Below are 14964 nucleotides of genomic sequence, written 5' to 3'. Positions count from 1 at the left end.
GATGTCCAGGCCTCCGGGGCACGGGGCCTCCAGCGGCTCCGGGCTGTGCACCTGCCGCCCGCACCCGGAGCCCAGGGCCTGCCCGAAGCCGCAGAAGCCGAAGCCGAACCACGCTCCGGACCGCTCCGCGGCCATGCCCCGGCAGCGCCTTTTGCTGGCCCCTTCTGGCTGGGGTGGGTCGTGGGATCCAGGAGATTCTGGCTGCGACGCCTGTGTGTGAGCCTCGGACCTTCCGGGAGTGGCAGCTGCTTTGTCTGTACATTGGGGAAAATACAACCTCCTAACCACCAAACCGAAACCACCCCTTTGAGGTCTAGTGGATTGGGACATTCGGTCATTCCATGGGTTTCGGTCATTCCATGGGTTTCAGAGAACTGAGCTTCCTCGGGTGCTGGTGGCTGTAATCCTCACTGAGGCAGATTGCCAGGCCTCTCTTCCACGGCTGCCAGGTGGGTTTCAGTTGTGGTAGAGGGCAAACCACTAGTACCATCGGGGCAGCCAGTATCCGCTCCACAAATAGTTGCTGCGCTCCAGAGGTCTTACCCGATGTAGAAAGAACACGAACTGTCTGGAGTCTGGCCCCAAACGAGCGACTTTCCCTGTCATCCCCGCTGGTTCAAAGTGCGCACCAAGTGGACATGAGATATTTTAAGTAGCCTAGGATCTGAGGCCCCTGCCCAGCTCCAACTTCCCTCCAATCTGGCACATTCCATGTAATCTGGGGAACTAACTAAAGCCGGTCTCATTTTATGAAGGAAGAAACTGAGCCTCCCAGAGGAAGTAACCTCTCCACAAGCACATAATTCAGATGGAGAGAGGTGGGGAGCTGAACTTGACGCCCTCGGATTTCATACACAGTGGGACATTTGGGAGGCAGTACCTGTACAGGGACTTGCTTACTGAAAGTAGAAAGCACTTACGGATGAAGGTCAAAGACGACGACTTTCTGTATGGGTGATGCACCTCAATGTAAAGGAAAGAGAAATCCCCCCAACTGGACCAATAAACAACACCATGGGAAAAAGACTGAAGAAAATGTTTTCCCCCTGGAGAAAAGACTGAAGTCCCAATGATTTCATTTTACTAACTAAATGGCTTCAATTTATTTGGATCCACAATCAATGCTCATGGAAGCAGCAGTCAAGAAAATCAATCCAGTGACTTATTGCACTGGGCAAAATAAAGTATTGCAAAGAACAAAAAATGTCACTCTGAGCACTAAGGTGTGCCTGGCTTATTTTCAGTGACCTTATGTGCATGCAAAAGTTGGACAACGAATAAGGAAGTCTAAAGAATTGATGCTTGTGAATTATGACATTGGCAAAGAATATTGTCTATATCATGGCACGCCAGAAAAAAGGAACCACTCCATCCTGGAGGAATTAGCCAACAGCCAGAACATTTCTTAGAAGTGATGATGGAGAGAGCTATCATGCTTAGCAGACGGTCAACAAAAGAGCAGTAGAACCTTAATAACATGGTTTGACACAGTGGCAGCAACAATGGGCTCAAACATAGCAACTGTGAGGAGGACGCAGGACCAGATGTTTTATTCTGTTGTGGATAGGGTCGCGATGAATCAGAGCCAACTTGATAGCACCTCACAGGCAGAAGCCCTGGTGACGCTGTGGGGTAAGCACTGGACTGCTAATGGCAGCGAAGGGAGTTCAAACTCATCTACCATTTCAAGAGAGAAAAATGGGGCCTTCCCTCACTTGCTGACTCATAGCGGCCCTACAGGATGGAGTAGGATTGCCTCTGTGAGTTTCTCCGATTGCAGCTCTTTATAGGAGTAGAGAGCCTCATCTTTTTCCCAGAGGCTTGTAGTTTCCAACGTGCTCACCTTGATGTCATCATTACTTAATCTCTGAATCTAATTCCATTTTCAGTTTTAAAAGGAGAGTTGATTGTACCAATCTCTTAGGATTTTTGTACTAAATGCATAGAATACATCCAGGGCTAGCACTAACTATAGTAAACACACAGGCTTAATTAGCTTATTAAATGCAGTACTTAGAGTTGGCAGGATGACCGCTGATGCTAATTAGTTTTCAGGGATTTAAAACCACAGGGGGGCGGGGGAGCTGAATGTTACAAAGAGTTAACCTAAGTGGCTACTGATTGCAAGGCTGGGTTGAAGTCCACCCAGAGGCCTCAGAAGAAAGGCCTGGTGATCTACTTCTGAAAACCCTGCGGGGCACAGTTCTACTCGGACCCACAGGGTGATAAGTTGAAATCGACTGGATAGCAACTGTTTTATATAAACTTCAAAAGCACCATCTTCCAAGACGCCATTATTCCTGGCCAGCAGCGGCCAGTGCCTGCCTCTATGGAGGTCACGCTTGAATGGGGAGACAAATACAATCTGGTGGTTATGACAGAATGCGACTTTCTCCAAACACCATTTTCGGCACGATGGGGATTTCAGAGGTACTTCCATGCCTTTGAAGCCTGATCTCTCCTGGACCACAATCTGGCCTCCTAATCCCTACCGAGTCCATTACCATCCCAGGGCAGTTGCTGACCTTGATCCTGACCTTGTGCCCTTCTCAGGTGAGTCCTTCCGGTGGATTAATCGCGCAGAAACGACGGCGGCGAGCAAAGCGGCCAGCCGCCACAGCACTGACGGACACACGAAGGAAATTTGAAGTTTGAAGGAGCCGCGCAGGGCGAGGCGGCCCACAGGCTGCAGTCACCTCCCTCAAGCCAATCACCGGTGAGGGCGGTGACGTCAGCGGCTGGGAGGCGGGGCACTTTCAGAACCGTGCTCACCTGTTTCCGGTCCCCGTGGCGGGCTTCCGGTCCCAGCTCAGTCCTTAAGGTTCCAGCCCCTGTCGGGGGTCGCGGCCATTCCCCCAGCTTGGGACAGCTGTAGCCTCCCTCCTGCAGGCCCCCCCCCCATGTCCAAACAGGAAGCAGGCCTCCTAGCTAGCGCTCGGCTGGCTGTATCTCCCATTGGCTCAGGGACCTGTCACTTAGCACCATCATCCAGTGAGCTTCCAGCGAGACTCTCGCGAGAGCGGGAACAGACCTTGAGGGGAGGGGATCTGCAGGGGGCAGGTGTGGCTCTCTTCTGCAAAAGGGCTCTGGCTTCCCTGCGCAGGGAGAGGATTTCCCCAGCACCTCTAGGGCTAGAAATCCCGATCCCAGCCTGAGTAAAAGCCCCAGAACTCACAATGCTCTTAAACAAAGGGCAGGGAAGAGGCAGCTTACTGGGAGGAGTCTGTACCCCACCAGGGCTTGTTTCACTTCCTAGGCTTATTAACCCTTTTTCTCTCCAGCAAGATTAAAAGGTGGTTCAGAGCACCCCGGGTGAGGACTCCATTAGATTCCTTCCAGTGGTGGCTCTGCTGCTGCTTGGTCACTCCATGGGGCCCTCCCATGGCCAGTCCCCAGACAGCCCTCCCAGCCCAGGCACAGGGCACAATTAAAGAGTTCCACAAACTTTTATTAGCTGGTCAAGGTGAGTCAGCGAGCAGGCCTCGGGCATGCCCACAGCTGAGGCGACTGCTTGGTGTGCCTCTGCTGCTGCTAGGGATCCAGCTACCCGCGGCAGTCATCTCAGTAGTGCAGGAAAGGGCCCCAGTGCGTGAGGCTGGAGACAGGGCTGCAGAGCAGGGCTGTGGGGCTGAGTGAGGCCAGCAGAGGGCAGCAGCTGGATAGCGGAGGCCAGAATGTCCCGCATCCCAGTCCCATCTAGCCAAAGCGGCTGAGCTCTTGGCTCCCAGTGCAGCGACAGGTGCAGTGTGCCTGTGCACAGGTGTGCCTGGGCCATGTCACTGAGGGGCAGCGCTCACTCTCCATCCGGGTTGGGTTTGATAAGGCCGTATTCCACTGCCTTCTCCAGGCAGGCGGCGGCCGCCCTTGTGACGGGGCCCTCCTCGCCCTTGGCCAGCACTGACAGGAGCTCCAGGGTCTCGCTCTCCATCAGGGTGCTGGCGATCTCCCTGGAGGCCTCCACCATGTTCTGCACCACCACGGCGCCCCGGTGCTGCAGCTCTCGGCTGGAGCTCAGGAGCAGGGCCTGCAGGATCTCCAGCCAGTGTGTGGTCTGGGGGACACGAGGCAGGGGGTCATTACCGAGCCACCACACCCCCACCAGGGCCTCCTGGCCAGGCCCTCCCCTGCCCGCTGTGGGGGCACTGACCACTTGTGGGATGCGGCTGCAGAGGGCGGGCTGCAGGGAGGTGAGCATGGCCAGGCCCCCGGCAGCCGCCCTCCGCAGCAGCTCATCTTCCTCTCCACTGTACAGCACCAGCAGCTTCAGCCGGTCATTGCCCTCAGCGACAAACAGCTCCTGCACCTGTGGCCGGATGAGGGGTGTGACCAAGTCAGGCAGGGGTCCCCCACTCCTCTGGCCTGCTCCAGCCCCGCTGGTGGCGGCCGGCCCTCACCTCCTTGCTCATGGCCAGGTTACACATGCACTCCGTGGCAGCCCGGCGGATCATCTGGTGCTCCTCAAACATGTAGCCCTCAATCATGGGCACAGCCTTCTCCTTCAAGATCTTCTGTCTGGGGGGGGCAGCCAAGCAGCAGGAGAGCCTCTGAGTCCCCTACCCCCGTCGCCCCGGACAAATCAAGCTGTGGGCCAGGGCTTTCCCTCAGCCGTGCCCAGGGTCCTCCCTTCCAACCATGCAGGAATGATCATAATCCCTCAACTAGGAGCTAGCAGGCCTGGCTGGTGGTGATGCTAACCCTGAACCCATGAGCACTCACCCTGACCCGGGCACCTGCTTTATTTCACGTGACTTTACGGAAGCGGACTAAGAGGCTGAGTGGTGAGTCATGCGCCAAGGGAGGGGCAGGGTTAGGTCTGAGAGCTGTCGCCTATTAGCACGCAGCTCAGAGCCAGACACCAAAGGGTAAAACACTTCTGTGCGTCCCTTCCAACTGGGGAGGACTATAATCACCCCCTTTCACAATGAGGAAGCTGAGGCAAGGAGGGGTTAAGTGCTCGGCTTGAGATACCACAACTAGTGGTGGGTGAAGTCGGTATCCCAATCCAGGCTGTCGGGGCTCCAGAGCCTGCCTGCAGGGCTGTGCCTCTCCTCGGCCCCATCACCCCTCTGAGCTCCCTGCTCAATCACCTCCAATGATGCATCCTCTCCCAGCAGGGTTCACCGTGAGGCTCCAAAGAGCCGAGGACTGTGGAGGGCTGCCCACACTGTCCGGGGCTCTTGCGGGGATAATACGGATGCTGATGCCCTGCCCACAACCCGTGTCCTGAGGGGTCTCACCGGAGCCGCTCACTGATCCCCGCCAGGTTCGTTAGAGCCATGAGCGCCTCGAAGTTCTGCAGGCCCGAGCAATTGAGGTGCAACAGGGAGACGAGGGGCCGCACCACCTCGTAGACCTGTGGATGCAGCCCGCCTGTCAGGGCTGCTCCTCCCAGCTCCACAGACCCTGCAAGGAAGACCCCTGAGCCCCAGGCTGCTCTCCCCTCCTGGGGGCTCAATACAACTGCTGCTTCCCGAGGAGGAGCAGCAGCAGCGCTGACCGAAGGAAGACATCAGGGCCTGGGGCCAAAGACACATACCCGCTCGCCAGGAAAGGTCATCTCTGGGTTGGAGGTGATGGTGAGCTTGGCGAGAGCCTGAGCCGCCTTTATCTGCCCTACGTCAGTGCCTTCCAGGGCCAGCGGGAGCAGGGCCTGCCGGAGCAGAAGGGCTCAGGTACGGGCCGGGTCAGGCCAGGTGCGCCAGCCCCAAGGCCCTGACTCTGCTGCTCGCACCTCTGTCCCCTAGGCTCGACCACACTGCTTCCTCAGACCCTCCCAGCTCTCTGCGTGCTGCTCGGGCACCCCAGACACTCTCCAGTGCCGACCAAGGCCGGATAGGGATGGGGCTGGGTGCTGCTGGGTAACGCGCCCAGGAGGACATGGACGAGGAGTCGCTCAGGGTCGTAAAAGGCCGAGGGCCAGGGGGACTCCAGGAGCCAGCCCAGGTCAGCGTCCCTCACTCACAGAACATGCTCTTTCATCGCATCTCCACCCCAGCAGCCAACCTCTGTGGAGGCCGTGTAGCCACTGGGTTCTATTTTACAGGCTCGGCCCCGTCTTCAGGAAGACGTCCCAAGCCAGCTCACCTTGCCTCCTCCCTGGGCAACCACAGTACCCCGGTCCGCCGCCTCCTCCACCAACGCCAGGAAGACCCTTTGGGGAAAAGACAGGCAGACCCTCTGCTTCTGTCCGGCAGTGGGAGTTCCCCCCCGCCCCCCAGCTGGCCCTCCCTCTGCAGTCACCGGGCAGCCCAAAGCCTGGGAGCCGGGAGGCTCACCGGGACAGTAGCTCCCGGCAGGAATTCGTCAGCACGGGGCTCTCGGTCTTCACCATGCACGTCATGGCCGACACCACCCCCGCTGCCAGCAGCTTCTTTACCCGAGCCCGCACGAAGCTCGGCTTGTCCTGGGGAAGGAGGCATCTCAGCAGGGAAAGGGGGACTCTCCACACCGAAGGAAACCCAACCACTGCACCGAGAGGCTCTGCTGTCCGGCGCGCCGGGATGACCGGCCCTTACCTTGGGGTGCTGCTCAGGCACATGCTGCTTGGCGTACTTGGCCAGCTCTACCATCTTGGGGTCAGGCTCCTCGTAGTCGTAGCTGTTGGTGCAGTTCACCAGCGCCGAGGCCACCGCAAAGAGCACCGACCTCTCCTCCGACTGCCAGGAGCGGAGGGTGGGTGTTCAGTGGGGCCGACCTGCCAGGGCCCAGGCACCCCATTCTACCTCTGGCCGGAGCACCGGGACAGGCAGCAGCAGGAGTCCGGGAGCAGCCCTGGGCTTTGAGAGTTCACAACCCTGACCTTCCCAGCTCCTCTCAAGAGGCGGTGGCTGGTGACACTGTTGGCCTCATGCCACACAATGGCTACAGGACGCACCTGCCCACCCTCCCTGGAACATCTAGGAAAAAGCCACTGGTCTATAGTGACCTTGTAGGACACAGTAGACCTGCCCCCCGGGTTTCCGAGGCTGAATCTTGACATGGAAGCAGTCTGCCCCATCGCTCCTCCCACCAACACCCCCCTCATAAGCGCTCATCCCAGCCAGGGCCCCAGGTGCCCCCGAGCTACCCTGCTGAGCTGGAACACAGCCTTCAGAGCAGCCTTGTCCTCCACAAATTCTTCCTTCACATCGGCGTCGAAGGTGAGGTAAGCCAGGCCCTCCACTGCCCAGCGCCGAGTGCCTGCGTCAATCTGGGCATTGCACAGCCACCTGGGCAGTGGGGGCCCAGGGGTGATCATCAGACCCGGGGCCAGAAGAGCCCCACCAGGACCAAGAAGACAGCACCAAGGGTTTGAGCACTCCCTCAACATGCAGAAACCACGTGCTTGCTGGAACCCCGGAGAGTCCGCCCGGGGCTGGCCGGAGCACCACCCACCCCTGGCATCTTAGCCCCAGCAACTCACTTCCGGCACTGCTTGGCCAGCTTGAGCGTGGAGCCTTCGGCAAACTGCTTCATGCTGAAGTCCGTCCCGCCGGCCGAACCAAGCTTACAGAGCCCCTGCAGGCAGAGGGCGACCACCTGATCCCTGACCGGGCAGCAGGCGGGGCTTCTCCACACCTGCCAGGGTTCCCTCTCTGGCACTGTGCCCCCTGGCCCACTCCACGGCACCACAGGGAGCAGCTGGCAGCCAGTCGGCCATCAGGCTGGCCATGAGCACTTGGGGCCCAGCACTTCAGCCCCTGGACTGACCCGGGCCCCAGCCCTTCCCAACCTGCATGGGTCTCGCCCCAGATTTGCCCTGTCCCCTCGTGCGTGACCTCAGACGCGCTCTCTGCACATGGAGCTCAGGCTGCGTGGGGAGGCTGGTGCTCAGCCACAGCCAAGCTACCCGGAAACAGCACCCGCTTCTTTAAGGTGCACAGCTGCAGTGCCCACACGGAGGGACTCCCTGCCGTCCCAAAGACGTCAGCATGGCCCCAGGGCAGCCCTCCTGGACGGTCAGCCGCATCCCCCACATGCCATCCTCATCTCCTCCCGGCGCTGTGCGCCACGCCGCCACAGCTGTCCTACCGTCAAGTGGCCCCGCTATATGTCTGTCAGCCCCTGGGGTCAAAGAACCAGGCTCCGGGCCCAAATATCCCCCTGGGTCTGCTGGTGCCCCAGCCTACCACCAGCGCCCGGATGCGGATGCTGTCCCTCTCGCTGCGCTTGTACAGGTCCTTGAGCAGCGCGACACCGTTGGCGGTGATGAAGGAGGCCCGCTTGGCCTTGCCGGCGGCGTGGATCAGGGCCTCCACGGCCACCAGCTGCTCCTCCTCCTGCTCCGAGCCGCACAGCGCGAGGATGCTCTCCATGACGCCACCCAGCTCCAGGGCCCGGTTGCCGGCCTCACTTGGGCCCTGCAGGAGGCAGGACACCGTCTGGATGGCCCGCAGCTTCCCGGGCAGCCCTTGGCCCTCAAACCAGCTCCTGAGGGGCACAGGGCGACAGCTGTCCCACCATGAGCAGCTCAAGAGGATGACCCTTCCCCGCGCCCCTCCCCTGGCCAGGCCGAGACCAGACTTGGGCAGCATCCTTAAGACAAGCTGCCAGCAGGCACAGATGCTGGGGTGCCTTTATCCCTGCCTGCCTTCATCACACCCCACCTAACGCCCCACGCCGCCCCACTGCGTTTTCTCTCCTGAACCGCCTGCCATCCGACATCCTCCCATCCACATCGCAATGTCTTATGCTCGGTCTTTCCCCAGACGTGAGGCTCCTGAAAGGTACGACCATCCCAGGTACACAAAGTACATGCCGAGCCACACTGGCTGAAGTCACTGTGGACCGAGAAAGGGCCTTGGGACCACCCAAGGTCACTCTCCCTTTCAGCGCGGTGCTGCCCCTCCCCAAAGCCTCGGAAAGTTGGTTGGAGCCCCGCCCGCCCCCTCACTTGATGTAGTTTTCACAGAGCCGGTGGAAGTTCTCCCTCTCGGCATCACACTTGAGGTCGTCGAAGAGCTTGCTGAGGAGGATGGAGGCACTCATGCGGCTGCCGGCGGTCACCGCGGGCTCCCCAGAAGGGTCCGGCAGGGAGCCCCCCACCTCCAGAATCTTTTTCAGACCTGAAAAGACACTTGGTGAGCCCAGAGAACACTCAATCCCAATCCCTTTGGATAAGGGAAGCGGTTTCCTGGGAGACGCACGGGAGATGAGGGCTGCCTTGGTCCCAAGTCAGGCTGGAGTCGGACCCATGGAGCCAGGGCCTGGCAAAGGGGCTGGGGGCCAGTGGGAGGCAGCTGGGCCATCAGAGGGACCCTCGGAAGCTAGGGTGACCACAGCTACTCGGGGCCCCAGGCCCCAGGGCTTGCTGTTCCCAGTCCGTGAAAAGGAGGATCACAGCCCGCCTCTCGGGGTTGGGGCACACCAGGGCCAGGGGAGGAGGAGCAGCCCGCAGCTGGGCTCCAGCATGCAAGGCCTGCAGCGGAGGTGTTCTGCCATCTCTCTCTCAGGGCGAAGGGACATGTGGGTTTCTATGTCAGACTTGATTGATTTCCCCGACTACAGAAATAACCCTCATTCCCAGGAAGCTGGTCCAGTCTCGCCTGCCTCTCCAGGGGTACGCATGCGGGCCTGACACGTGTGTGTGTGTGTGTGTGTGTGTGTGTGTGTGTGTGGCACGTGCATGAGTACAGGGCTGAAGGGTCTGGGGGAGTTCCCACAAGGACCGTACAGGCCACAGAGGGCATGTCAACGCAGACACATCCTGTCTGGGGACCATCACAGCTTCTAACATGCGGGTAAGCGGGCAACACAGGTTCAGTCTGTTTCAGACGTGTCACATACCTTGGTCAATAACCCAGAGGGTGAGGTTGTTGTTGGGGTCCTTAGGAGACTTGCGGGGCACCACTTTGATCAGGAGGGTCAGGGCGTTGTCTCGGCCTTGGCCTGAGAGCCCCACCTCAGTCAACAGCTCCAGAAGGTTACTGATGAGGACCTTCAGCTCCCGGGCAGGATCTGCCAACCAGAGACATCAGGGGGCCGTGGCGGCCCAACAGGCCAGGGAGACACAGGGAGGTGGGCATCTGTACCTTGGGTACCAGGCCACGCTCCAGAGGTCACCTCAGACACCACCACCCCCTCGCCCCCCAGTTGCTTAGAATGTGGAGTAAAATGTTGTCCCCAAGACTTGTTCCTGAACAAGTGGCAGCTGGGTGTCTGGTCCCAGAGCTGGCCTTGTTGGCCAGCCCGAGACCCACCCCTCACTGGGTCCGCCCGCGGACCACAGCCCACTCCACTCACCCACGATGATGGCGCCCTCTTTCCCTCGGAAGCCTTTCTTAACGCCTTCCTTGAGGGCATCAAATATCACCTGCAGCAGGTGGCATGCCGCCAGGGACACGGCCTGGTTTTCCACGCCAAGGATGGAGACAACGCGCCGAGTGCCCAGCACGCTCAGGGTGGCCACTGTCTGTGTGGAGAGAGGACAGAGGCACCTGCTAGTCAGCTCAGCCAGAGACCCCTCACTGTGAGTCCGCAAGGGTGACAAACGACTTGGGCCGAAGGAGTGGCTGCGGGTGAGCACAAAGTGGTCTGTCTGCGAGTGTGCCCCTGGGTCCCGTTGGAAAGGCTTCCTGAAGAAAACTTTCCAGAGGAGCCGCTCCGACAGAGGAGACCAGGATGGCTGTGGCCCTGAGAGCAGCTGCTCTGGCCCAGGTCTCCTCGGGAAGAAGACAGAAACCTGGACAGAGCTCTGTTAGGCCCAAGCACCCGGTTCTACCCCAGGCCCAAGCCTGAGGTCCTGTCCACGCCCTGTGGACATGGGCATGCATCACCCCATTTTTATGCTGGGTCTAAGCTCTTCACAGGGGGATGGGCAGGATGGGGCTAAAGCCAGAAGACACCTCTGGGTGTGGGGTTTACCATTCTTATCCCCTAGAGCAGTGGTTCTCCACATGGGGGTCTCAACCCCTTCAGGGGTCGAACAACCCTTTCACAAGGGCCGCCTAAGGCCATATTTCCAATACTTTTAGGGACTGAGATGCTGCTCCAGGCGGGTCTGCCCACATGCAGATACGCCCACCACACGAGGAAGTGTATTCCAGGGTGGCAGCCTTAGGAGAGCTGAGAACCACTGCCCTGGAGGCTGAGCTTGGCCTGCTTTCAGGGAGCATCTCAAAGATCCGCTCAAGCCAGGCGCCGTGGCCTCCTCTCGACGGCCCGTCTCCTGGGTGAAACCATCTCAGGCAAGAGCAACAGGTCTGGGTCACCAGAGCACACTGGCCCCAGGGCGCACTGCCTCCTGCTGTGAAATCCTGTCTCTCCCGGAATCAGCTCAAGGTCAGCCTCTCCAGGCCTGTGCACTGCCTCAAAGGTAAGATGCTGTGGGTGACATCACTGCCCACACCTCCCACCAGCGAGAACATCCTCACAGCAAGGGAAAAGCTAGCGTGACCTGCAGAGCAAAAACAGGTGCCTGCGGTCAACGTGTGGACAAGAGGAGTCAAGTGCTCTTGTTAAACGTCCTGGGTACTCTGCTAACGAACTGGACACCGCCCCCTGCCGGTGAACATGACCTTGAGGGGCAGTCTCTGACGGTTCAGAGAAAGCACAGTCCTGCCGATCGATGCCCTGAATTTGGAGGCCTGGCCCCTAGAGCTTTGGGACAGTCAACCTCCATTGCTCTGAACCACCCAGCTCGTGATACTTCCTCGAGGCAGCCAAGGAAATGGACATACCGCTTTCAGTTCTTTCTGGAATGAGAGAGCGGCTGAATGGATGGATGGTGGGCAGACTGACAGAAGCAGTAACCTTGCTCCCACCTACCCGGGATTGGTGCTCAGAGCAGATGCCAGCCAGGGTGCGCAGAGCGGCCAGCATCAGGTCGGTCTCGCCCGTGTCCAGCAGTCCTTGCAAGAGCTGCACCCCATTGCTCCGGAAGATCTTCTCCGCTCCAGCATCCTCTCGGGCCAGCACCACCAGGTTCTGAGAAGCCTGTGTTGAGGACAGGCACAAGAACGGTGGGTGCCCCGGTCACCACTGACACCCTACCTGCTGCCACTGGGCCTGCCAACAAGGCACTCTTATCAACCTCAGTTCCTCTCTGTGTTCACCGCCCTGGAGCTCCCCCCCAGGCCAGCAGGGCCTCTGGGCCAACATCAGCCACAGGAGGGTGCTCAGAATAAGCAGCGCTCTCTCGTGGGAATTCAGCCCTCTCAGGCTCGCCCCAGGGTTTTTATACCTTTTGTTTTTTCTCTGTGCCTTTCTCTTTGGGGTCCAGTAGGATCTGAAACATCTGTTCCACTTTGGCATCCGTCGAGGACATGTATCGCACCTACGACAGACCAGCAATGTGCGCAAGAAGTTGCCCCGCAGTTAGGGACAAGCAATCCAGCTTGTTTTTGCTGGCTCCTCTGGCCGCACTGTCTCTGGAGGCACAGCAAGGCTGTCTGGGCTCAGGCATGGCACCAACCCTCCTTGGGCAAGAAGAGACTCGCCTGGCAGCTCCTCCCCAACTTCCCGTGGGCTGCGTTCCTTTCTGAGCTGCTTCCTGGATGGGCAGCTGGGGTAAGACGTGCCTTTCAGAAGGGGGCGAGTCCAGTTATCCAGGCGGAACCCACTCCCCATGGTGCCACAGAGGTTGTGGGAGCATGGCTACACATGTGTACCCCATGTGGTACTGAACTTGGCAGGCAGCCCATGGGTGCGCTGCAAACACCCCCTTTCAGCTTCTGAATTGCCATTTGACAGCTTCTCAAATAATTTAAGATCATTCTAGGCCCTCTACCTTTCTCGAGTCCTGGGAACGGATGATGTATGCCAAGTATGTGTGTCACCTCCTTCCCCGTTTACATCCACAGCAGACATGACTAATCAATCATAGCACATCTGTTACCTGGTTAATTTCAACTTGGTTATAGCTCACCATGTCTTTAGATCCCTTCGACACAATTTTCAATTACATGTATCATACAGATACCCTCCCTTCGTAACAAGACCAAACCCCCATATGAGACAGTCTCCTTTGAAAAGCTCTCTCAATTGCACTCCTGTCTCAAGGGACCCACAGCGAGCATTTTGTAGTATCCTGTCTTTTATGGATATATAAAAGTTATATATATATATATACATATATATGTATATATATATTTTTTCTCTTCTTCTTGATATTTACACATCCAAGAAGGTACCTGCAGGAAATTCAGTGGTGCTGTTCTGGGTGAGTCTGTGGGAGAGCAAATGGCATCCTCCCCCCAGTTTGATCCTGTCATTGGCTTTTTCACTCAACAGCTGTCGTGCGCTTTCCACATCAACATGCATGGATCTGATTCCTGCTGATACCAGAGTCTGTAACAATGCTGCTGCCCTACTGTTGGGCATTGCAGTATCTGGTGACCACCAGCCAGGCTGGAATAAGCGGGCGCCTGCCTACCTGTGCGCTGGGCCAGGTTCCTGTGGGGTAGTCAACAAAGGTTTGCTTGTTTACAATGTAACAGATGCGAACATCCCAGACAAATCAGAGCTGCTGCTGCTGCCAAGGAAGCCATTCCAATCCATTCCGACCCTTACTGACCCAAGAGGGCCATGGAGCGCTGCTCCTTGGGCTTCTCAACACTGTAAACCATTACTGGAGCACAGCGCCTCATCCCCCTCCCTTGGGGCAGCTGGTGAGTGTGCACTGCTGGTCTTTGGTTCCTAATCCAGTGTTTAGCCCCCTGTGCACCCAGCTCCTTCACAGAGGTGAAAGCCCCCTCCAAAGGGGCCGTACTAGTTCACGCCTCCTTGTGACCTGGAACTCACGACCTGTCTGCCCTCTCCCTCCTCCTGGAAACATGGACAAACTCAAGTTTTCCTGCCAACCCTCCCCCTCCAAAAAAGGACGTTACTGTGACTGTAATTCATTTCTTCCTGATCGTTGGCGAGATCACGCATCTTTCTATACCCTTCTTTGCCACCAGCATCTCCTCTCACAGAGCCGGAGCCCTCGACCCCCTCCGCCTCCCTCGGCCCCTGGCATACCTTCTCCTGAATCCGGCCCCCGATGGTCCGCAGGGCCTCCTGGAACACTTTGCTCTTGGGCTCCAGGCTGACACATCTCTGCAGGTCCAGGACGGCCTGGTCCAGGCGGCCCAGCTTCTCTAGGGCTTGGCTCCGCCGGTAAAGGGCTTTGACATCCCCGCCGTCCTTTTCAATGGCTGAGCATAAACAGGAGCACGGTCAGCCCCGGGGAAGCCGCCATCTCCAGGCAGAAACAGTAGGGAAAGGTCTGTAGAGCCAGAGGAAGGAGGGGGGGACGGACGCTGGGCTCGATGCTTCAGCCTCGGAAAAGCTGTAGAAAAGGGGATGGCCCAGGAGGTGGGGAAGAAAAGAAGGCAGATGTGTCTCGTGCCAGAGGAGAAGAGGTGAAGGCGCAGTGGCCCCAGTCCTTGCCCACCACCGAAAGCCCGCAGCTCGGCACCAGGCCCACACACCTTTGGATGCCTCCGTTTCCGCTTTGCCATAATCTTCCTGTAAGAGAGAGCAGGCGCCTGAGAAGCTGCTCCTCCACCTCCCTTTCGGGCACTAGCTGGCAACAAAGGGTCTCCTGGTTTCCAGAGTCACTTGATCGATCCCCCATCACTCCTAGCCTCAAAAATATCTGACTGTGTGGGTGGGCTAGCAAAGTGAAGGTTCAGTCGGGGCAAACCGGGCCGCCAGGGCGGGGATGGCCTGGCTCGCTCACCAGCTTGAGGTAGCAGGCAGCCCGGTTCCGGTGCAGAATGGCCTGGTCCTGGGACGCCGCGTCCAGACTCAGGGCCTTGGTATAGGCGGACAGGGCGCCCTCGTAGTCTCCGTATTTGAACTGCTCATTGCCCTCCTTCCGCAGCTGCTCCACTGAACTGGCCTGTAGCGAGAAGGCGGAGCAGGGTAGACTCCGGGGTGGGCGCCAGGGCAGATCCCCAGGGCGCTGGGGCTCAGGATCCAGACAGAGGAAGAGGAGGCCAGGGAGTGGTCGGGGCAGGTGAGAAAAGGGATAGCGCTGGGGGCGGGGGGGCGGGGGCGGGA

General features: G+C 58.6%; 1 protein-coding gene across 1 annotated transcript; it reads right to left on the bottom strand.

Annotated features, from left to right (window-relative positions):
- Positions 1–3427: 3427 nt before the first annotated feature.
- Positions 3428–14816, bottom strand: UNC45A (unc-45 myosin chaperone A). The gene is made up of 19 exons (XM_030884457.2): positions 14642–14816; positions 14391–14427; positions 13939–14114; positions 12161–12253; positions 11746–11913; positions 10222–10390; positions 9766–9936; positions 8873–9044; positions 8109–8409; positions 7403–7497; positions 7067–7208; positions 6516–6656; positions 6276–6403; positions 6085–6151; positions 5537–5650; positions 5238–5353; positions 4395–4512; positions 4148–4303; positions 3428–4051 (listed from the first exon to the last, which is right to left on the bottom strand). The coding sequence occupies exons 4-19, from the start codon at positions 12242–12244 to the stop codon at positions 3794–3796; spliced, it is 2400 nt and encodes a 799-aa protein (XP_030740317.1). The 5' UTR covers positions 12245–12253; positions 13939–14114; positions 14391–14427; positions 14642–14816; the 3' UTR covers positions 3428–3793.
- Positions 14817–14964: the final 148 nt, after the last annotated feature.

Source organism: Echinops telfairi, unplaced genomic scaffold (assembly GCF_000313985.2).
Source record: "Echinops telfairi isolate 266 unplaced genomic scaffold, ASM31398v2 ScPeMD7_7;HRSCAF=31, whole genome shotgun sequence".
NCBI lineage: Eukaryota > Metazoa > Chordata > Mammalia > Afrosoricida > Tenrecidae > Echinops > Echinops telfairi.
This window is presented reverse-complemented; position numbering and strand designations above follow the sequence as displayed.

What these genes read in the sequence shown, in the direction of transcription:
- UNC45A (XM_030884457.2), bottom strand. Translation starts at nt 12,244, where the DNA reads ATGTCCTCGACGGATGCCAAAGTGGAACAGATGTTTCAGATCCTACTG. An exon ending in GCACAGAGAAAAAACAAAAG is followed by an intron (nt 11,914 to 12,160) that starts GTATAAAAACCC and finishes TCCTCAACACAG; the next exon opens with GCTTCTCAGAACCTGGTGGT. An exon ending in TCCGCATCCGGGCGCTGGTG is followed by an intron (nt 7,498 to 8,108) that starts GTAGGCTGGGGC and finishes CTCTGCCTGCAG; the next exon opens with GGGCTCTGTAAGCTTGGTTC.